At 49.6% G+C, this 22,917-nt stretch overlaps 1 protein-coding gene across 1 annotated transcript in view; it reads right to left on the bottom strand.

Moving 5' to 3' along the window:
• Positions 1–22,917, bottom strand: part of LOC118234731 (reversion-inducing cysteine-rich protein with Kazal motifs-like) — a 44,581-nt gene that overhangs the window by 18,706 nt on the left and 2,958 nt on the right. Inside the window, exons 2-11 of the mRNA XM_035431515.1 lie at positions 16,402–16,460; positions 13,441–13,515; positions 12,296–12,332; positions 11,198–11,283; positions 10,276–10,323; positions 9,506–9,539; positions 8,287–8,484; positions 5,615–5,879; positions 4,732–4,905; positions 528–740 (exon numbers count right to left, since the gene is read on the bottom strand). Of these exons, the coding sequence (XP_035287406.1) occupies positions 528–740; positions 4,732–4,905; positions 5,615–5,879; positions 8,287–8,484; positions 9,506–9,539; positions 10,276–10,323; positions 11,198–11,283; positions 12,296–12,332; positions 13,441–13,515; positions 16,402–16,460 (1,189 nt within the window). The remainder of the gene's footprint in view (positions 1–527; positions 741–4,731; positions 4,906–5,614; positions 5,880–8,286; positions 8,485–9,505; positions 9,540–10,275; positions 10,324–11,197; positions 11,284–12,295; positions 12,333–13,440; positions 13,516–16,401; positions 16,461–22,917) is intronic.

Genomic DNA, 22,917 nt, shown 5'->3' with positions numbered 1-22,917 from the left:
ACTTGAAGATGATGCAGAAGGTTTTTGGGGGTGGGGACAGACGTACTTGCAGATGATGGGGAAGGTTTTTGGGGGTGAGGACAGACATACTTGCTGGTGATTGGGGAGTTTTTGGGGGTGGGGCAGTCGTACTTGCAGATGATGGGGAAGGGGTGTTGGGGGTGGGACAGACATACTTACAGGTGATGGGGAAGGTTTTTGGGGGTGGGGACAAACATACTTGAAGATGATGCAGAAGGTTTTTGGGGGTGGGGACAGACGTACTTGCAGATGATGGGGAAGGTTTTTGGGGGTGGGGACAGACGTACTTGCAGGTGATGGGGCGGGTTTTTGGGGTGAGGGACAGACGTACTTGCAGATGATGGGGTGGGTTTTTGGGGTGAGGGACAGACGTACTTGCAGGTGATGGGGTGGGTTTTTGGGGTGAGGGACAGACGTACTTGCTGGTGATTGGGGAGTTTTTGGGGGTGGGGACAGACGTACTTGCAGGTGATGGGGCGGGTTTTTGGGGTGAGGGACAGACGTACTTGCAGATGATGCTGCCGCGGGACTTGCTGTAGCAGGGCTTGATCTGCAGGGCGCAGGCCACAGCCTTCCACATGTCGGGCCGGCACTTGGTGATGTCCAGCACCGGGATGCTCATGAAGGGCATCCTGATGCTCCCTTTCTCCCACAGCTTGATGTCACTCAGGGCACCCTGGTCTGACTGTGCATTACAGCTCCGGAAGAGCTCTGTGGGCCTACACACACACACACACACACACACGCACACACACACACACACACCACACACACACACACACAGATACACACACAGATACACACACACACACACACACACACACACACATACACACACACACACATACACCACACACACACACACACACAGATACACACACATGCACACGCAGACACCACACACACACACACACACACACACACACACACACACACACACACACACACACACACAGATACACACACACGCACACAGATACACACACACGCACACACCACACACACACACACACACGCACACGCACACACCACACACACACACACACACACAGATACACAGATACACACAAACATACACACACACATACCACATACACACACAGATACACGAATGCACACACAGACACACACACACGCACACACCACACACACACACAGACACACACACAGGGAGACACGCACACACAGACACATGAAAAGGTCCTGTGAATGAGGCTTTGCATGTGTGAACTAAACGCTCAGCTCCAGTCACCAGAGTTCTGCTGGGGCTCCTTCACGGCAGGTCCAGGGACGCTACGAATCCATTATTTACAGAAACGGAAGTAAAGGCAATAATCTGCAAATATATATACATTTTTTATATTCTGTAAATATTTAAACATTAATATCGAGATACTGCTGCAACACTCCACAATATTATGCCCAAGATACACTGCCACATCGGAAAGGGGCAATAGGGTACTTGTGCATAATATTGTGGAGAGTTTCGGTACCTTGATATTAATACTTTTTTTCCCAGTGTATTGCACCATGCCACATTTCTGTAAGATATATTGGTTAATTTTGGACCAGTGTTCATTTACATTTCATAAATTTATAAAGACAGAGAGCAAGGGGGTCAGACAGCCTCCAATGGTCCCTCTGTGGGTTCGGTATGAGACCCCGAGTCCTAAAATGGAGGCGTAAATCTCAGTGCTCGCTTCCCTCCCAGTCTCATGAATATACAAAAGGGCGACGCGCTGGAACTGCAGTTAGCCGCAGACTGCGGTTCAGCGATGCCGTTGGTTCCGCCCCCCGCCCAGATGGGGGCGCTGTTTACACCGAGCCAAGTTTTCTTGCAGTAATAAAGTGTCTCATTCACCCGGGGTTCTCTGCAATCTCTGCTCTGCTCCTTTTCAGCCCTGCTGATAATTTTTCAGCACTGTCACAATCCCATTTCCGCTGCCTTTTAAGACCAAAAGGAGCTCAAGCTGTGCTGTCGGCCCCGCCCAGAAGGGGGCGCTGTTTACGCTGTGTAACGGTCGGTTTTCACTGTGAAAGCCTTCCAGAACAAAGCTCTCCCAGCTCCGCGCGTTCCCGCCCGAAAAACGCTTCCTCAGGAAAAGGACCTGAGGAATTCGTTCCAGTTTCATCTGCGAGCCCAGCAGGCGAACTTCCTGTCCCGCGGACTGAGCTGACAGGTCGGGGGGGGGGGGGTTCAGGCCCCCTGCGAGGCACTTATTTCCACTTCCTGTCCCGGTCCCCCAGCGCATCCTCCAAAACAGCCCGTTCTTCGCTCAGCTAATAACAGGGACCCCCCCCACGGGGGGAGACGGGACGGAAATTTCCACAGACTAAACAACCTGCCCCACCTGTTCCTAATTAAAACGCTTAGCTTAGCCCTTTAAACTGGCACACCATGAAAAAAACCCCCATAGGAAAATATACCCCTCGGTAGAGCGGGAAAAGGGTTTAACACCATTAAGTACATCAGACTGCCCTGTATCTCTTTTTTGGGGGCTGGCACACCTGGTTCTAATAGTCAGTGAACGGTGGAAAAGGGCCTTGGCCAGAAATTAAATATCAGGTCAACCTTTCTCCACACATCCCCTTTACACTGTCTGCAGGTTTTACTTCTAGAACATTCTGACTTGATGCATAATGAGGCCGAGTTTTTACTGGCGCAGATAAGGTCTCCTAACCACTAATAACCACCTCGCACGGACGCTAAATTATTCATTTCTCGACGCGCGTCTTTAAACCCCGTCTCAAAGAAAGGTTGATCTGATATCGAACTTGACGACAAATCAATTCAACCTTTCTTTGAGACGGGCTGAAATAAACGTACACATAAAATGAATAATTAATCGCAGGGTGAGCGGCGACAGCAGGTAGCAGTGGGGTGTAGTTACTGCTGGTTATCTGCACCAGTAAAAACTCCGCTTTATACATTAGGCCAGAATGTTCTAGAAGTAAAACTGCGGGCAGTGTTACAGTGATGCAGGTGCCTTGCCCAGCCAATGCGAAACTCAACAGCAGAAAATTCAAGCTTACGAAGACCAAGCCCGGTTACAAAGGATAAATGCCACTTATTGGCCGTACATGCTGCATGATGTGCACGCCACCCTCCCTGCATCTCCCTGACATCTCCCGGCCAGGAATGCCTGGTATGCTGACCACTTCCTGTCTCCGCTGAAGGAGCCAATCACGAGACGGCGGGAGAACCGGGCGGCCAGTCCCAAGAGGACGCACTTAAGCGCTAGCCGATAGCGCGCGGTCGTGCCGACACACAATCCCGCACGTCCACCACTTGTCTGTCCACGGCATCATCCGATGAGGAAAGAACACAAAAAAATAATCGCTCCATCTGGGAAATTCTTCTGACGAGCAAGCGAGAGTTTGGAAGCGTTCGTCGAGCCTGCATTTTCACGGGCGGAACTTTGTTCTCTGCCGCGTTTATTCGAGCGGTCATGTTGACTTTTTACTAGAAAGTGGGGCGATTTATAAAAAAAGGAGCCTTTGCTTAAAGACACGGGAGAGACAGCGAAGGGATTTGATAGAAGAGGAAGTATGAGGCGTAACAAGTATGAGATCCTGTTTCCCTCAGGGCGTTAAACACACACACGGGTTCAGAGGAATTTTAACAGCTGCCTGCACTACTTTTCCCAGAATACATCTGAAACCGAATAAAACTACAGATCTGGGAAACAGGAAGCTATCCGCACACCGATGCTTACGACACACCTTTCAGCCGACTACGTCGACAACACAAGCACGTTCCGCTTCCAGTGGTGTTCACTGGCGCCAGCGTTAGCCTCAGGCTACAGGCTCTCCACTGGACCAGTGCATTGTGGGAAGGTAGCCTTCCCCCCCCCTCGTTACAGCATTCCTGAGGCCCAGAGGGGCCCTGATTTCCCCGATATAATTGCTTCCAGCAGTGCTGGCCCTAGGAGTGCGTTCATCATGCCCGTATCCAGTGCACCGTACTGGGAGCGGGTATGACTTCATGCACCACCCAGAGTTATAAACCCAGTTCAGGAACGCCTTAGAATGTGAATTTGGGAATGTGCTTTTTTTTGGAAAAACACAAAAGTCAGCGTGAGATTAAAATAAAACGGAATATGGAATGATCCACCCATTTGTACAACCTGATGAATTAGTCACAGCAGGGTATAGTATTTCACAGTATTAATATATAACATAGTATTTCCATACGCAGTTTGATAAAGTTGGACCATCACAGTATACTATTGGTGCAGTATAGTATATTAGTATAATCTGTCTGCGGTACAGTACTGTAAATTGGCTCACCGGTTGTTGATGCTGGTGCAGTGTAGTATATTACTGTACGATATAACCTGTCTGTGGTACAGTACTGTAAAATGGCTCACCGGTTGTTGAAGTTGGTGCAGTGTGGTATAATATATTACAGTATGGAATAACCTGTCTGCGGTACAGTACTGTAAAATGGCTCACCGGTTGTTGAAGTTGGTGCAGTGTGGTATATTATATTACAGTATGGAATAACCTGTCTGCGGTACAGTACTGTAAAATGGCTCACCGGTTGTTGAAGTTGGTGCAGTGTGGTATATTATATTACAGTATGGAATAACCTGTCTGCGGTACAGTACTGTAAAATGGCTCACCGGTTGTTGAAGTTGGTGCAGTGTGGTATATTATATTACAGTATGGAATAACCTGTCTGCGGTACAGTACTGTAAAATGGCTCACCGGTTGTTGAAGTTGGTGCAGTAGCTGAGGTCCTTGCAGCCGAGCTGGCAGGGCTCCCGGACGTCGGCCAGGCAGGTGACCAGGTCGGCCTCCACGGGGTTGTACTCGCACAGCTGGTCGAACTCCTGCCACGTCTGGGCCCCCCAGTCCGTGCTGCTCTGCTGACACATCTCCCTGCGACCGGACCAGAACCACTCCCGTCAAACAAGCCCATAATAACAACAAGGGCTAATGACTCCATCGTATCAACGACTTGGTACGGTCCTAAGGCCTCCCCCCTGTTACTGTGGCAATGGTACGTTCCGCACAGGGCCATAATTACCATTGAGGACACCAAGGTCATGTCCTCTGTGTTTCTTTTCTTTCATGTCCATTTTCCAAAGCCCATTTTAAAATTTTAATTATTGAGTGAGAACATCTGTTGCAGTTCATTTAGGAGGGCAATTAAATATTAAAATGTCATTCACATTTTCTCAAATTTAAGCCAAATCTATGTACGGCCTTTACAGACATAAAATTCATCCTCAGTAAATTAAAGACAAAAAAGAGCACAGCCCAGCCTAATGCCTCCACCCCTTCACCCCCAGCCTCGTCTCTTGCACCTCTGTGCTTTTTAGATGGTAAATGGACTGCATTTATATAGCGCTTTTATCCAAAGCGCTTTACAATTGATGCCTCTCATTCACCAGAGCAGTTAGGGGTTAGGGGTTAGGTGTCTTGCTCAAGGACACTTCGACACGCCCAGGGCGGGGTTTGAACCGGCAACCCTCCGACTGCCAGACAATCGGTCTTACCTCCTGAGCTATGTCGCCTCCTTTTAGGTACTGGTACACCCCCCAAGCCCCCCCGCCCCCCCCGGCCCCCCCGGTTCCCGCACACTGACCTGCACAGTGAGGTATTGGCTTTGGCACAGCAGTGCAGCTTGGCGCAGTCCATCTTGGCGGTCGGGGGGGTGTCGGGGTCGGGGTTGGGCAGGGACTGGGCGTTGCCCAGGAAACACTGCCAGAGGGGGTCCTGGGGCAGGGGCATGCGGTCGCACTCCTTGATCAGCCCCTCGATGATCTCCTGCTCCGTCGTCATGGTGAGCAGGATGCGCCGGCAGGCCGTCTGGCAGTGCGTGTCCTCCGCGCGGTCGCAGCAGTGCAGGCCTGCGCAGACGGGGACGGGGGACGGGGGCATGCGCAGTCAACGCCATGGTAACCGCGCATGCACATGCTCACGAATGGCAAATGCCTATTCATTTCACCATTCACTGAGTATTACCACACACATGGATCACCGCGTGTAGCGGGAAGTGTCTCAGGGAATTGGGTGGGCTATCCAGGTTATTTATAGATCAGGGAATCTGTGCTCCATCTGCTACACTACACTACACTAACAACAAAAAATCCGTTGGAAAACCAGGTAAACCAGAATAAGTACAAGTCCTTCCCAATACTTTGCTCCAATCACCTGGATTGCTCAGTCTGGCGGTAGAACTACTAAGTGAAATCAGCAGGGCTGAGTTCACAGGTGGAAGAAACACACGGCAGGACTTCTACTTTCTGAGCCCCTGGACTTTCCACCTCCACAAAATAATAAGACGCACCCATTACACTACATTGCAGGCATTTGGCAGATGCTCTTATCCAGAGCGACATACAACAAAGTGTGTAACCACAACCAGGAACAAGTGTGTTGAAAACCCTAGAGGGAAGTACAGTTCCAAGTGCAGGGAACGACCGCGTAGTTTAACTTGGACCCTGTAGGGTAATATGATCAACACAAACAAAAGCAGCAACAAAGCAGCCTACACAAATAATACAAGCAATAATTGCGTAGGCACGAGTGCAATGACTAAGTCAACTAAGATAAACAGCTTACCTAGCCACAACCCTAAGCTAACGTAGTCAATTTGGAGACTACAGGGAGGTAGGGAGGGATGGGGAGGGGTGCGGCCTGAAGAGGCGAGTCTTCAGTCGTCGCACCCCATAAACACTGTGGCAGGACGTGCAGAGCCTCGAGATTCAGGACCGAGAGAGAGAGAGACACATGGAAGTGTCTAAAGGGACAACCACGTGAGCACTGGCACAGCAGCAACAAACCCCAAATTTTTCCCTCATGAAGGGACAGGCTCTGTGATTCAGTGGCTTTGCGTCACTCTGGGTGACAGCCAACCCTCCGTATGTTCCTACAGGCATACTATGCAGGATTTTTTTAGCCTTTCTGTGGTCCTGCGTTTACAATCAAAGAAGCATCCTCCTCCGTCCCCAGCCCCTCACATACTTACATATTTTTTATTTTAATATCTCCGTACAAAAAACAATTCTAAGCTCCGCTGCAACCTGATCCCCACCCCCCCCCCCCCTCCCCGAACGCTCTGTCGCCACACCCGCCCCACCCCTCGTAGAAAAAGAAGCTGAGAAACGTCCTCAAACACAATCGTACAAGACGAAATACAGGTGGATGTGGCACGTGCGCACGAAGACAGAGACCGCCAGTGCATTATAGATACGGCTGAGGTTGTTTTACGCGATTTTCCAGGTTAAAATCCTGCACAGACTGCCTTCAAAACTCAACAATGCTGGCTTCAGCCCCGCGCTGAGTATGCAGCCAGACAGGGAGTGGTCATAAAGCAGATCCCTGGAGCCAATCAGCACTCGCCCTTAACAGTGGGAGCCGAAGCCAACGCATACAGCCAAAAAATCATTTTTAATATGTTATTCCTCACTTTAGGAATAATTTACGTCAGTTCAGATCAATTCTAATGTGTCACAGGCAATTCTAATGTGCTTTAGCCCGCAACAAAGATCCCCATCCAAAATTATGATGATGTCACTTGGCTATAATGCCTCCCTTTTTGTCCATTGCAGAGAATGGATTTTAAAAATTCAGTGGAGGCTGCAGTTCAGATTAAAGTAAGACCAAGGGCTGGTTTCACCGACACAGATTAAGCTAAATAGAGTTCTGTATGGAGAATCCCTATTGAAAGTATGATGTAGTCCCGGATCTGTGCCTGTGTAACTAGCCCTTAAATATTCCAAAGACTGAGAACACTGAGCCTTTGTTAAAACTGAGCATTTATCACCATTTCACAGTATTCTCCACTGAAAAAGACCCTCCTCTAACTGAAATGCTAAGAATGAATGTTCTATCCCAACTGACATTATTATTTCAACTGGTCTTCTTGAGATACAAACGAAAGACTTGGTTTTGACATATGAAGCACAGATTACACCAGTGATTCTGAGGGTAAGACAGAGCACATCCAGTTTTTTGAGTATTTAGATTTGAGTTTAATGATCAGCAAAACAAACAAAAACACTTTTATTTCTGTTGGAAAAAAGTTACCCCTTTGAAGAGTAGGCCTTCTGGAAGGATTTTTCAAAATTCTACGTCTAAGTGTTCTAGAACTCCACTGCTTCCAGTTCCCAGTAGGGATTGTGACATCACCATCAGAATGTTCTGTTAAGAGCATTGTGACCTCACAGCTCAAAGGGTCAGTGATGGACGCTGCCTGATTGCAGGGGGTGTGGGTGCGTTAGCCCCAGCTAGCCCAGGCTCAGGGGTACTCACTGTCAATGGGGCTCTTGCTCGGGTAGGACTTGGTGTAGTTCCCCATGCAGGCGGTCAGCTGGGGGTCGACGCCCTGGCAGTAGTCGTTGACGGCGTTGATCTGAGACAGCGTGGGGGAGGAGTCCGTGCGGAAGATGGCCTGGCAGTACTCCCGGCAGGTCGTGTGTCTGCCTGCGTAACTGCAGCACACCGACCCCACTGAAACACACGTGCGCACACACACACAGACACACGCGCACGCACGCACATATACACACACAGTCACACACACACACACACACACACCACACACAGACACCACACGCGCACGGACACGCACGCGCACGCACACACACACACACCACACACACACACACACACAGACACACGCACACACACGCACGCACACACACACACACATACACACCACAGGCGCACGCACACACACGCACACGCACACATGCATGCACACACACATACACAAATACACACCCATACAAAAACAGTACAAATACACACACAAAGAGCCAAGCACAAAAAATTAATGGATTCAGTCCATAACTGCATCAGCACCTCAATCACAAGAAACTGTGTTCTATTTGTGCTTTTCACCATAATTCTCTCAAACATCACGCATTTCTCAGCACTACAGTGAGAAAAAAAGAAAAAAGGTCTTTCAGTGACATCAGGTGATAAATCAGGGAGCGTACAGACACTAGATCACCAGACGAGAAGAAGGGAACAAGGCGCGCACACACACACACACACACACACGTGCTCTGTGAATCTATGTCCGGACCGCGGGGGGGGGGAACCGCGGGCGGAAGGGCTAGTTGGTCACGCAAGGCCCAGAAGAACACACATAATCACTTCATTCACTGGCCGGGGTCTGTGACAGATGAAGTCATTTCTGCTGACAGGGGTTAGGGACCTCGCCCCCCCCCAATCCCCCCCCGCCCTGCCGCCCCAGGCATGTAAACACAGCTTGGGCAGAGGCGTCCCATTAATTTGATTCCCCTGTCTAATCCCTGCCCCTCCTATTGGTCGGGAGGAGACAGGAGGTCAAAGGGCAGAGGTCGGTAAACTGAACTGAATTCATTAGGCAGCGTATGCCACTGGAGGAATGGCACAGCACAGGGGCACGCAGCCAACCGCCGATGAAAATGGTTTCCAGGCAACCGAAACTGTGCCGGTAAGCCCCAGCTCACGTGAACTGCGCGGAGAACGCGAGCGAACTTACTCTCGTTTTTGGTGATGCAGCTGTAGAGGGGTTTCTGCAAATCGAAAAAAAAAAAGAGATCTGTCATCGCCCGCTCCTCAACGCACACTCACACGCACACACACGCGCGGTCGCTCGCATGAGTACACGCAACGCATTCAAGGCTCCAAGAACAAAAAAAACAAAAAAAAAAAAAAAAGGAAAAATGTTTTATATGGCTGCAAAAGAAGGGCATATGTGTTAGGTTAGATGAAATCTGAGCCCAGATGAAAACAGTGTTTGGTGGGGTCAGTGAATAAAGGCTCAAGTTTGTGGTACAGAACTTCATGCACAATAAGACATGTAGTTTCTTACGAATGGAGCTGCTTGTTAGCTTCAAAAAGATTTAAAGAAAAGAATTGTATCACTTCACAGGTAGTGTATTCAACTGAAAACACACACGGGTGTGTGTGTGTGCGTGTGCGTGAGTGAGTGGTAAGTGTGTAGCAGTAGATCCCCTAACCCCTGCTGTGTGTGTGTGTGTGTGTGTGCGTGTGAGAGTCAGTGATAAGTGTGTAGTTGCAGATCTTCTAACCCCTGCTGTGTGTGTGTGTGTGAGAGTGTGTGTGGGTCAGTGAAAAGTGTGTAGTTGCAGATCTTCAAACCCCTGCTGTGTGTGTGTGTGTGTGTGTGTGTGCGTGTGTGTGTGTGTGTGTGTGCGCGTGAGTCAGTGATAAGTGTGTAGCTGCAGCTGCTATGAGAAGAAAAGGCTTCACATATTTCAGCAGCCATGAGAAATGAATCTCAGTTACCTCAGAGTCCTTCTTGCAAACTTTGGTGATGTCATTCTTGGAAGATGCCTAGGAGATGAAAGCAAGGCAGGGCTCACAAGATGGCCGTCCAGGGGGGCCGTGTATCGCAAAAACCGCAGACGTGCACGCCTGCGTCACTGCTCAGGAAATCACCGAGTACACAAACAGAGTCTGGGAATGATCAGCAGGACACTGGCCACAGCCTGACAACCTTCAGCTACAGATGTTAACATTCATTTACAAGCCACGCCCGAGTCCTTTTTAAATAACGCGTTTTTGCTTTGTTGATGCTTCAATCTAGACGGGGTTTTAATGACTTCAGTATTAAACACAATCCGCTGACACAGTTCTTCATTACGGATACTCTGGGCTGAAATAACGGCTAACGCTCAAGGTGAGCGTTTCATAAGGCCCAGGTGAGCATTTAATAGCGCTCCAGGTGAGCGTGTCATAGCGCTCCAGGTGAGCGTTTCACAGTGCTCCAGGTGAGCGTTTCATAGCGCTCCAGGTGAGCGTTTCATAGAGCTCCAGGTGAGCGTTTCATAGCGCTCCAGGTGAGCGTTTCATAGCGCTCCAGGTGAGCGTTTCATAGAGCTCCAGGTGAGCGTTTCATAGCGCTCCAGGTGAGCGTTTCATAGCGCTTCCTGGTGAGCGTTTCATAGCGCTCCAGATGAGCGTTTCATAGCGCTCCAGGTGAGCGTTTCACAGCTCTCCAGGTGAGCGTTTCATAGCGCTTCAGGTGAGAGTTTCATAGCGCTCCAGGTGAGCGTTTCATAGCGCTCCAGGTGAGTGCTTCATAGCGCTCCAGGTGAGCGTTTCATAGCGCTCCAGGTGAGCGTTTCATAGCGCTCCAGGTGAGTGCTTCATAGCGCTCCAGGTGAGCGCTTCAAAGCGCTCCAGGTGAGCGTGTTTCGACCCTCACCTGCCCACAGTCGCGTCTGCAGTCGGTGGAAATGGCCAGCTCGCAGCACCCGAGCCCCACCCACCCCTCCGACCTTCGAGAAGCACCTGTGCAAGAAAAGAGAGGGCTCTTCAATCCATTTGAAAGTTGGAAAACTTTTAACGTCCGGTTTGGACAAAAGCTGGACGAGCAATACACGAGGCCCCCATTTCAGGTTCTAGGCTTTCAGAATGTTGTTATATTCTTGGATATAAATATTAAGACTTCCATTCCGTCCACTGAAGCCTGATTTATACGCCGTTGCATAACGTTTTCGACGAGCGTCGCACGATGCATTGCATTTACACATCAGCAAAGACGTCAAAGGCGCCGAACCGTCGACGCTCATCTCTGCGAAAACACGGCGGCACTTGGGAAACATTGCTGAGAAATAGGGGAGGAGTAAATTTTATATCTACTCTTTGTTTTTTTTTAAATGACGTGAACAGCAAAAAGAAGGTGGTGTGTAACTCACACAAACCAAAGGAGGGAAACAGACAACCAGGCGAATAGGCCTAGTTCTGGCCTAGTTAAACAGATGCGTTGCACAGCCTACTGGATGAAGACAGGCACACTCCAACTATTTTAGGATAACCGACTCCATGACTTAATTAACCGCATCCATCCCTAGAGCTTTTCCACACCATGTTTTAATAGTGGAAATAAATAAATATAATGAAATAATGACATAAATTCAGGGTTCCATCTGGCTGTACAATCAACGATGTGCGACAAAGTGTGAAGTTCTGCAACGTAAGAAAACTCTAGAGGCGCGCGGCACTCCTTTCAGTTGAAAACACGTAGTTTTTGTCATACGCCACGTGTCGAAAGGGTCGTGCAACCAAGCATAAATCAGGCTTCGTTCTTCTCTGATTAACCCTTTATAAGGTGTGAGGTCACAAATGTGCGATCAGAACGTTCTTAAGCTGAACATTCTGATGCTGATGTCACAGTTACTACTGGTAACTGAGTTCTAGAACACTGAATTTTGAAAACAAAACAAAAAAAAAACCGACTGAAAAATAATGTCTACTCTCAGTTCTCTGGGCCTTTTCGATTTTCTGCAGGACACGGACTCACCCGGTAAAGTGGAATTGATGCAGGTCCAGAGTTCATTCTGCGAGAAAAAGAAAAAGTTTGCAAACATCCTCGGAACACATCTTGTAAACATGTTCTCAGCACAACAACACGAATTACCACAGCACCCCCATTACTGGACCCAGGAGGAGAAGAATAGGGTGGATATTACAGGCTGTGCCGGACACATCCACTTTTTCTGAGCTGGCAAAACTGTTCAAAAAACCATAATTTCATTTTAGATTTGTTTTGTGTGCTGCCAGAAGAGTTCTTTTTTTTTTATTGTTTCTGGCATGCGAAGAGAGGACTCTCTCAGAAAGAATGCTGGTCCTCGCGCGTCTGAAGGAGACAGAATTAATCATATCGGTGACGGACAAAAACAATATCCAAGATGAATAGAAACCATCCCGCGCGGGCGGGCGCGGCTGCTACTAGACCTTCGCGCCTCTTCTTCTGAGCAAATGAAAAAGAACATTATTCATGCCCGGCTAAAAAAAAATGTTCCTTTCATCGCTAAGATCCAAAGGAGAGGAGCAGCGCCTTTTTGGAATTTGAGGATGAATTTAAATCAGGTTCAACAAATACAAGGCCTGTGTTTTGCCTCCAAACGGAATACAAACTGGCTTGTCTGCCAGTTATTGCTATCATTAACCACGAACAGGCTTCTGACAGCGCAGACGCTGGTAAGCTGAGGAAAGTAAACACCAGGAAGCAGTGGGTCCATAACGAATGACAAATATGCTGCTAATACACACACTGATTGCAGACTTCTATCTTTTTTTTTTTTTTTTTTTTTTTTAGCACATTCATCTGTGAGACCTTTCACATTACATCGCATGACATCACAGGCATCTAGCAGACGCTCTTATCCAGAGCGACTTACCTGATTTTTACACTGCATCCATTTACACAGCTGTATACAATACTGAAGCAGTGCAGGTTAAGCACCTTGCTCAAGGGTACAACGGCAGCGTCCTACCCGGGAATCGAACCTGCGACCAGCTCCTTACCCATTATACTACACCGCCGCCCTGAATTACAAACCTCACACCTTCTATCACTTCCGCAAGGCCGGCTACACTCTTCACCGCTTGGTGTGCACAACGTCCACCTCGGTGATCTACTTAACGGTCACAAACAGCACTCACCATAGATTCCGGGCAATAGCTGGGCAGCCGCTGCAGCAGGTGCTTCAGGCGCGACTCGCTCTTGATGGTGGAAAGCTGCGGAACAACAACGCAGACGAAAGAAGGAGGGGAGCGTTACGCGCGCGCGTCTGCTCCGCACCGCGGCCGAGCTCCTCCTCTTCGTCGATCGCGGCCACGTCGAGCTGACGGGCTAACGCGCCGCTCGCTACTCTCGCACAGGTTCGCCGCACAATTTCAATCACTCATCAATCAAATTTTATTTGTATAGCGCATTTTACAGCAGTTGTCACAATACGCTTCACAGACAACCCCTGGCCTAAACCCCCCACACAGGAGCAAGCCTAAGGCAACAGTGGCAAGGAGAAACTCCCTGTGGCAGATGGGAAGAAACCTCGGAAAGGAACCAGGCTCAAGGAGGGGGGGGAACCCGTCCTCCTCTGGTCGGCTCAGGGTGTTGATGGGTGACCAACATGTCGGTCAATTTTACAGAGTTCAGGGTGTTGATTACTGACCAACATGTCAGTCAGTTTTACAGGGTTCAGGGTGTTGATTACTGACCCACATGTCAGTCAGTTTTACAGAGTTCAGGGTGTTGATTAGTGACCAACATGTCAGTCAGTTTTACAGAGTTCAGGGTGTTGATTAGTGACCAACATGTCAGTCAATTTTACAGAGTTCAGGGTGTTGATTAGTGACCAACGTGTCAGTCAATTTTACAGAGTTCAGGGTGTTGATTAGTGACCAACATGTCAGTCAATTTTACAGAGTTCAGGGTATTGATTAGTGACCAACATGTCAGTCAGTTTTACAGAGTTCAGGGTGTTGATTAGTGACCAGCATGTCAGTCAGTTTTGAGAGCTTTCTGGAAGTTAACAGACCAGTGAGAAAATAAAAACCGACTCTCCCCTGAATTTGCCATGCAGTGCTACGAGGCGCACTGAAACAGGACGGAAACCCAGGCCTTAGTTCTTCGTCAACATTTTCAGACGCCCACAGAACGTTAAAAGAGGTGACGGGGGGAAGACTCGTATAAACAACCGTTGGTGTAACAGAGTGCGACGGGAGTTTTAAAGGCTGTAAACCCCAGCCCCCCCCCCCCCCCCCCCCCCCCCGTGTTGAGACTGGGCCTGTTGGTGTTAACGGTAACCCGACGGTAACTCCGCACAGCTCCACGGCCCACCCACTCCCCCCCCCCCCCACGCCCCCCCCCACTCATCCATCAAGCGGAAAAAACAAAAAAACGTCTGAGCGGCCAGCGGGCCTTGGAAGCCGCTCAAAGAAATCTGCGGAAGGTTCCGGAAAGGGGAGGGCCGGAGCTGTGGAACAAAAAAAAAAAGAAAAACAAAAAAAAAAAAACCTACGACTGCTCCTTCTGCGAGTCCATCAAACTTCTACCTTTTTATTTAAAAAAAAGAGCAGGAAAGAGAGGGATGACAGGACGGAGATGTAGCAGGCCCTTCCGCTCAGGCGGAAGAGTGGGAGACGTACGTAAAAAGAAATGACAATGAGGTTCCGCAGACCCCTTCCTCCTCCTCCTCCTCCTCCAGGTTCTAAGGAGAAAGTTGTTCCACTGCTTGTTCTACACAAGCGCCCGTTGCTACAGGGCTAACTGCTGAAGCCTCTGTTGCTCTCGGGTGCTGCAAACATTAGCAGTACGGTCTCGAATGTACCTTACAGACACACTCTTTTTGTCCCTCTGCGCTTCCCTTACGCAACGCAGACTGAGCGCTAACGCGTTTCGCGTCTCCGCGCAGTTGTGAGCAATAAGGAGCAGCGCCCCCAGGTTCGAATGTCTCAGCTTCTAGAGCCGAAAAAAAGAAAAGAAAAGAGAAAAAAGAGCTGCTTCTATATGAGGTCAACGGTGCTCTCTGGCCAACAACACATCCCTGCAGAGACATCATGGAGCCCACTTTCAAACAGAGAGGATTCTGGGACGATCTGCACTGTCTCTTCCTAAACAATAAATCTGGAGAGGAGAGGGACGTTGGGTGGGGGGGGGGGGGGGGGGGGGGGCTGTCCGGGGCTGTGAAAGCAGTTACTGACCATGGTGATCTCATTCTCGGCTGTGCGCTTCAAAAACTTGGGGGGGGGGGGGGGGGCGCTACCCCTTGTTTTCCACCCTACATGCACTTTTCTACAGGGGGCAGAACTGAGGTCAGGACAGGTATTCAGGAAGAGCTTCAAAACCCCCAAAATGGGTGCATCACTCCAAAAAAAACCAAAAAATAAGCCAAAAAATAAGCTGGAGTAAAAAAATTTCACTCGTCAAGCAAACAGTAACTAAAAACAAGCCAATATTTTCTACTTGATAAAAAGTCTCATCACAAGACTAAGACACTTGTGAAGGCAGACTTCGTAGTGATTAGTCATGTGGTTATCTGAACTTAGGCGCTCTGATGTTTTGATGTATTCAGGCCTATCAAAGTGACTCAGAGGGCACAAATAGCTGCTTGCATTACAGGGTTCACAGTGTCTTTCCCATTGTCAGGATGGGGCGGGGCAAGAGGACGGAGCAAGGCAGAAAGGGGTGGGACAAGAGGGCGGAGCATGAGCAGAAAGGGGAGGGGCAAGAGGGCAGAGCATGAGCAGAAAGGGGAGGGGCAAGAGGGCGGAGCATGAGCAGAAAGGGGAGGGGCAAGAGGGCGGAGCATGAGCAGAAATGGGTGGGACAAGAGGGTGGTGCAAGGCAGAAAGGGACGGGGCAAGAGGGTGGTGCAAGGCAGAAAGAGGCGGAGCAAGAGGGTGGTGCAAGGCAGAAAGGGGAGGGCAAGAGGGCGGAGCATGAGCAGAAAGGGGAGGGGCAAGAGGTTGGGGCATGAGCAGAAATGGGTGGGGCAAGAGGTTGGGGCATGAGCATAAATGGGTGGGGCAAGAGGGTGGTGCAAGGCAGAAAGGGGTGGGGCAAGAGGGCGGAGCAGGGCAGAAAGGGGCGGGGTTAGGCGCTATTCTGACATCTCTTACCTGGTCGCAGGCCTCCCTACATGTCGACAGGTCCACCGCGTGGTGACAGCAGGAGGAGTCTGTGGACAGAGAGAGAAGGGCGTCGGCACTCGCTGGTTACTCACTTCCTTCATACGCCACCTCCTGTGCAAGGCCACGCCCACGACAGGAGAACACCACCACAGAAAACCTCTTTCATCCTTCTCATGCAGTACTGATGCAGTCCCTACACTGACGGTTCTGAATATTCCCTAAAATCTAATCAAAACCACATCTCTTGGCTTTCTCCGGAAAAAGAAGAGAAAAAAAGTAAACAAATACACATACTCTTAAATAAACAAAAATCAATCAACAAATGCGAAGCCAAACCACAAACGCACTGGGAATTAATGAATAATGAAAGTGTGTGTGTTGGTGTTGCATGAAAACAAACACCACCGCCAGTTATTCGCCAGAGCCACAGAAACAGCAGACTGGCCCACTCGATTATCTTGGCCAGACATCACACTGTGAATGCCCACCTGGGTAATTCCAGCTCATCTAGCTCTAGGCAAGCAAGAGGAGCAACCAAATTGGTCCCTGGTATGAAAGATAAAAGCTACGAGGAATGACTTAAGATGCGTAATCTCTTCGAGTTTAGTAAAAAGAGACTCCGGGGTGATTTGATTGAGGCTTTTAATCAGAGGACCAATTTAGTGAGGAACATGGGGAGCATTGTTGTGCTGAATGGCCTGTTCTCGTCATTATGTTATGCTATGCAGTGTTATGTTAAGCCCAACTTTTCACACGCACAGACACACACACACACACGCCACAAACACACACAAACACGTACACACTCTGTCCAGCCAACGGTATTTCTCAATGTCGGGACGCACACACAGACATAGACACACACATACACACACACACACACTCTCTCCCTAGTGTGTGTGTGTGTGTGCATGTGCACGTGCAGGGGGTATGGAGCATGTTCCGATTTACAGAAAACAGGCAGTAGGAAGAGGGACCTTCATCTTTCCTTCCTTCACAGTCACATGACCCTCCAGGCTCCACCCCCAAAACACATCACCCATCCCAGCACTGGCAGCCATGTTCAGCTGATCTGCATCCCAGCCAAACATACAGAAGGGCTGCTACTGAGTCCCTGTGCGCTTCAAATAGCTCCGCCCCCAAAAGCCACATCAAAGGAATTATCTGCGAAACCACACCTCCATCATTCCCCCCCCCCCCCAAAGCAGTTACTACAGACTGACCACCGCCACCCCCCCCCCCCCCCCAACCCATCTGCTTTAAATGCCAAACTGTTTTCAGCAAAGGGGTGACATGACATGCAAAAACAAAACAAAACAAAACAAAAAAACTAGTTCTGGCAGGAAGTCCAACTTCTTCATCTCTGGTAGTAATGAAGGGAGCCAGGAGAAAGAGGAGCACAACAGCTGATCAAACGCGGGGGGGAACCAAATAAAGAGACAGATCACGTTCCGGGGGGTTGGCGGGATAGCGCGCGCGGGGGGGGGGGGGGGGGGTGGGGGGGGGGGGGTGGGGGGGGGGTGGTTGGGGGGGCCCGTCCCAGGAGGCTCTGAGGAACAGCGTGCCAAGTACGCCCCCACACCAGTCTGGTTTTCTCATTTCGGATCTTAAAAAAAAAGGAACCCCTTTTTTTTTTGTGTAACTGAACCTTGGCCAGCTGTCAGGTTCCTGGGCCTTTTTGAAGGCCCCATTCCTCCAGGGCCCAGAGAGGGTAGGGGACGCCCCTTCGTGAGGCGATTCGCGCAGGGAGGAGGGCGGAGCTTAGCTCCCTCGAGCCGCGTGAGTGACAGGAACTCCGAGAGCTGGAGGGCGGGGCCTTGGAGGTGGGGGCCCAAGCACGAGGCCCCGCCTCCCTTCGTTTCCCGCTCGATCCGAGAAGCCGTTAGGGCGATCGCAGACCTCTGCGCCGCCGTGACGACGACGAGGCGTCCGTTGCCAAGGGGAGAGCCGCAGGCGAGCTCCTATTGGCTGCGCCCCAGCCTCTTAGGCAGCAGAAGAGCGGGAGACCAATTAGCCCAACAAAAAAAACAAAACAAAACAACTCCCTTCAGCCAGCGGTGCTGTTCTGACACAGTGAATTCCTTCAAGTCAAGCGATGAGGTTCGAAAACAAGAAACTAAGGCCGTGATAAAAAGCAGCGCCTCCTTTTTATAAGAGATTTTTGTTTTCGTTTTTTACACCACAGAAGTGACGCTGTCCATACCGCAGCTGAGCCCACCCCCCCCCACCCCCTCCCCACTAAAACTGAGTGGGGGGGTGGGGGGTGGGGGGGTGTTATTGACAGAACAGCTGGACTGCAGATGTGGGCCCTTCAGAGGGGGCGGGGGGGGGGAGGAGGAACAGGTGAGCCGCTGGCAGGGTCTGTGTGGGGGGGGGCTGTGGGTGCAGGGTTTGGAGGAGGTGGTCTGGTCGTAGGCAAAGCAAGCGCTAACTTACTCAGAACAGAACATAGGTTTGTAAGGGTAGCTGGACCTGCTCGCCGAAGACTAGCTTGTCGTACAGCTCTCCCTTATCACACTGTCCGGCAATAATACCGAATTCTGGTAAATTCTGGTAAACAACCGAAAAAAGCATTTTAGGCTAAATCTGTGACAAGAGAGGCGCATGAGTGCAGTGAGCTGGGCACATCAATATATAAATATATTCCGTGGGGTTTCATTATGATGAAGTGGCCTGTGGGTCAGCAGTGGAATTTAGGACCGGGGTTCCAATCTGAAGCCCTCTGGTCTGCACGATGTTCTCCGTTTGACTTCAGCCTCACTCGATTTAGCGAGAGCAGAGCAGAATTTATCTCACCGAGCGAGCGCAGTCCGATCTCTTAAAAGCGGGCTCGTGTGGACAAAATCCCTGCCTTCACAACTGATATTTTATCAGGTGCTTCTCTTCCCAGGAGCGCAGAATGGAGGTTCAGTGAAGTGTGCCGTTTTTTCGCGACCTTCCACCCCCGAGCGAGCGCGATGGTGCTCCACCGGGTTCCGGGCTCGGTTTCGGGTCAGGGGTGGGACTGAACGGCCGGCCGCAAAAACCCAGGAGAGGGAGCGCGGGTGGGTTGTGTGTCCTCATTGAGCAAAACCGCTCAAATTTCCTCCATAAAAAAAAAAAACACTTTCCTCTCCAAACAAATGGCTGTGTCACAGCCATCACCCTGACCGCATTCGTACGGGCAGCGGTAAGGATAAAATTAAAACTACAACCCCGAAGGAACTAAAGCCCCGCCAAGCGTTCTCCAGCCAGCCCAACACCTCCACTGTCGACGAAACACAGGCCGCCTCACCACGAGCTTTTCATCAGGAGCACACGGCGATGCCGTTTCCCAGCCTTCCTGCAGCCCCCGAAACTGCAGCCGCAGACAAAAACCCTTTAAGGCTGTGAGGTCACAAACGTGCGATCAGAGCGTTCTTAACTGAACATTCTACTGCTGATGTCACAATCGCTCTAACTGGCGACCGAGAGCAGCGAAGTTCTAGAACACTGACTTGGGAGTTTTGGAAAAAAAAAAACAACAACAAAAAAAATAATAACCTGCTCTTCAAAGGGTTAAAATGAGCTCTCGCATCGAATCGTTTCTGGCGACAGACGAACGGGCTGCGAACCCAATCAACGTCTCCTTCGATTTGCTCTCCCAGCGAAAGGCATTCCACAGCGACTAGCCACAGGCTGTTGGGGGACGAGGGGGGCGGGGAGGGGGGGGTCAATCTAAATTCATGTTGGGGTCGGAGGTCACTTCCTGTGAGCTGGGGGGGGTCACCCTGCATTAATTAATGCACAGGAGGAAGTGAAGGGGTCAGGCCGTCTTTAGAGAGAGAGAGAGAGAGCGCCGCGAGTATTTCGGTTAGCTCCACGGCGACAGCGTCCCGCGGGGCAGTCGACCGCGAGACCGTGGTAATCCTGCGCGGCTTCCACCCGCCATTCCAACTGAAGAAAAGACAGAAACGTGAACCTGAACCCCCACAATGCACCAGCGCAGAATCGGCGTCCCTGAAAAAACCCAGTCAGGTCCATTCGGGTACCTCTGTCGTGCCACAATCACCTATCTGGACGTGATTATCGAATAAAGATTAACGCTGCAAATCTCCACCCAGTACAGAGTGGGTTTTAAAAAAGAGCCTCGGAGCATCAGCAGGTTACGGGGTCCAGTCCCAGTGACAGAGGCGCGCGCTGAGGAGTCGGGCAGCTGCGTGCCACGCCCAGGAACGCAGGGCTCCTGCTCCACTGGGCGCCGTGGGAACAAAAAGGAAAAGGTTTTGAAGAGAATGCGTGGAAAACAGAGAGGCCCAGAGCAACTGGAACTTTTAACAACAAAGAGACAGCGCTGGTGGGTTAACATGTTCTTCCGCGCAGCTTCTCGCTTGATAACATTTTTTCGGTACATTAATATTTTGAGTGCATTAATGTTGTGTGTGCATTAATGTAAGGGAATTAATGCTGCGGGTGTATGAATACTGAGTGCACTAATATTGTGAGTGCATTAATACTGTGTGTGCATTACTATTGTCATTGCGTGTGCGTGCATGCGCGCGTGCATGTGTGCGTGTGTGTTTGCGGTGTGATTTTGCAGTTTAAAAGTATCAGGAGAGAGACTCGGGAGGCAAAATAAAATTTAACCGCTCAGCACAGCACAGAACAGCACCATAATTCAGAGGAATTAAAACTGAAACTGAGGGAAAACAGGAGACCAGGGGGCGCTGATTCTACTTTCCTCAGCTCCTCAGATGCCACCGCAGGGCATTCTGGGACTTTTTTTTTTTTTCTCTCTACAGAAGGTTTCAATCATAGTGACCTGCAGCAACCCTAAGAAGCTTCAGTAATACATTTTAAATAAGAGCTAAATGCGAACCATTAGCAGTGCCTAAAAGGGCGCCCAGCGTCAGCTCCACAGTGACCCACACGAGTATTAGCGCACTCTCGAGTGCACTCTTAAGCCGCGTTTCCACCGCAGGAACTATACCCCGGAACTAGGAACCTTTTGAGGAACTCAGTGCGTTTCCACCGCAGGAACTAGGGTCTAAATTTAGTTCTGGGGGCTTTGTTTTACCCCCCAAAACGTTCCTGCTCGAGGGGTAGTACTTTCCGAAAGTACAGGAACCTTTTGGGTGGAGCTTGCAGCGCTGAACATTTCTGATTGGTCGAGTACTCGCAACATTTGTGTTGTATTTATTTTCCGCCATTACCCGCCATGTTTGAAAATATGCAGCGGCAAACCAATTTATTTTCATAATAACTTCAAATCAAACTTGTATGTTATGCGGCGCAGTAGCCTACTTTTGGTTATAGCCTGTCAACGTCTTGGAATTATAACGTGTGCTCTTCTGTTCTTTTCTTGCTTTAGTATTCGTTTTATAAAATGCTAAGCATTCGTGCTGAGACAGCATATTACGTAGGCTACCAAAACATTCAAACGGATTAATTCGGTTGCTGAATATTTTCTTCCGGATTTTCTTTGTTAGCCCGTTGTAATTGACTCAAAACGTTTGATACAGTTATGTGAGGTATGCGGTAGTTCTGCGTAATTAACATTGGTGATACAGTACAAGCAAACTGGAAATCGCCTTCCGCACTTTTTGTCCGGGTAAAATAACAGGTTAATTCTAGTAATCTTCCCTTTAGCTTTTTCAGACTGCCGTAATTTTACTCAATTTTACTGCCATTTTTTCAATTCCACGAAAAGACCAGGAAGACTATGGACTAATTTATGGTGCATAGTTCGCATCTGGAGGGCACACTTCGCTGCTCGGCTAGCAGTAACTTCGAAGGAAAGCAAACGGTGGCTGTACCACTACTAATTTACATTTTCACGCAAGTCCGAGTTTTCGTTCTATTCTTGTCATTTTGCCATTAGCCTATATGGAATTGACGACGAGAAAGTAATCAAACAGCAAATTGTTTACAACGTGTGCATGTTTTCTGCTGTTGTTGCCAGTTATACATATAAATGTGACTGCATTCTGTCGCTTCGGATGTCAAGACATGAAAGCGAATGTTCGCATAAAAGCACAATGAATGTGTTTGAGAGGATATATGAAAATCAATAAATACAAAAGTAACCATATATAGTCATTGTTGGTAACCCGTTGTATATAAGTGAAATAAACCCCTCCGGGCTGTCCCGGTTATATGACAGATGGACCGACGACAACGTCAGTGGGCTAATTTGCCTAATCTTCGCGGTACTTTAGACCCCGGTGGAAACGCAGACAACCATTGGCTGCAGGAACCTTTTAGTTCCTGGTAAAGTAGTTCCTGGGACTGAAAGTTCCGGGTAATTTTGGTGGAAACGCGGCTTAATGATTTAAAACAAACCCCCCTGCTTGCCATTTGGCAGCGGTGCAGCGGTGTGATGCACCACAGATGAAAGCACTCGGAACCCGGAGTCAAATATTACCGCGTTATTTTAACTATCGGAATGCGGCACCTCACAGAACGCACGAGAAGACCGATGATGTCATCCATGTCGCGCAATTTAAAAAAACTGACTCGAACGGGGCTGCACCCCTGTAAACCCTA

Source organism: Anguilla anguilla, chromosome 8, assembly GCF_013347855.1.
Source record: "Anguilla anguilla isolate fAngAng1 chromosome 8, fAngAng1.pri, whole genome shotgun sequence".
In the NCBI taxonomy this organism is placed as follows: Eukaryota; Metazoa; Chordata; class Actinopteri; order Anguilliformes; family Anguillidae; genus Anguilla; species Anguilla anguilla.
Note: the sequence above shows the minus strand (reverse complement) of the source record. Positions and strands in the feature narration are given on the sequence as shown.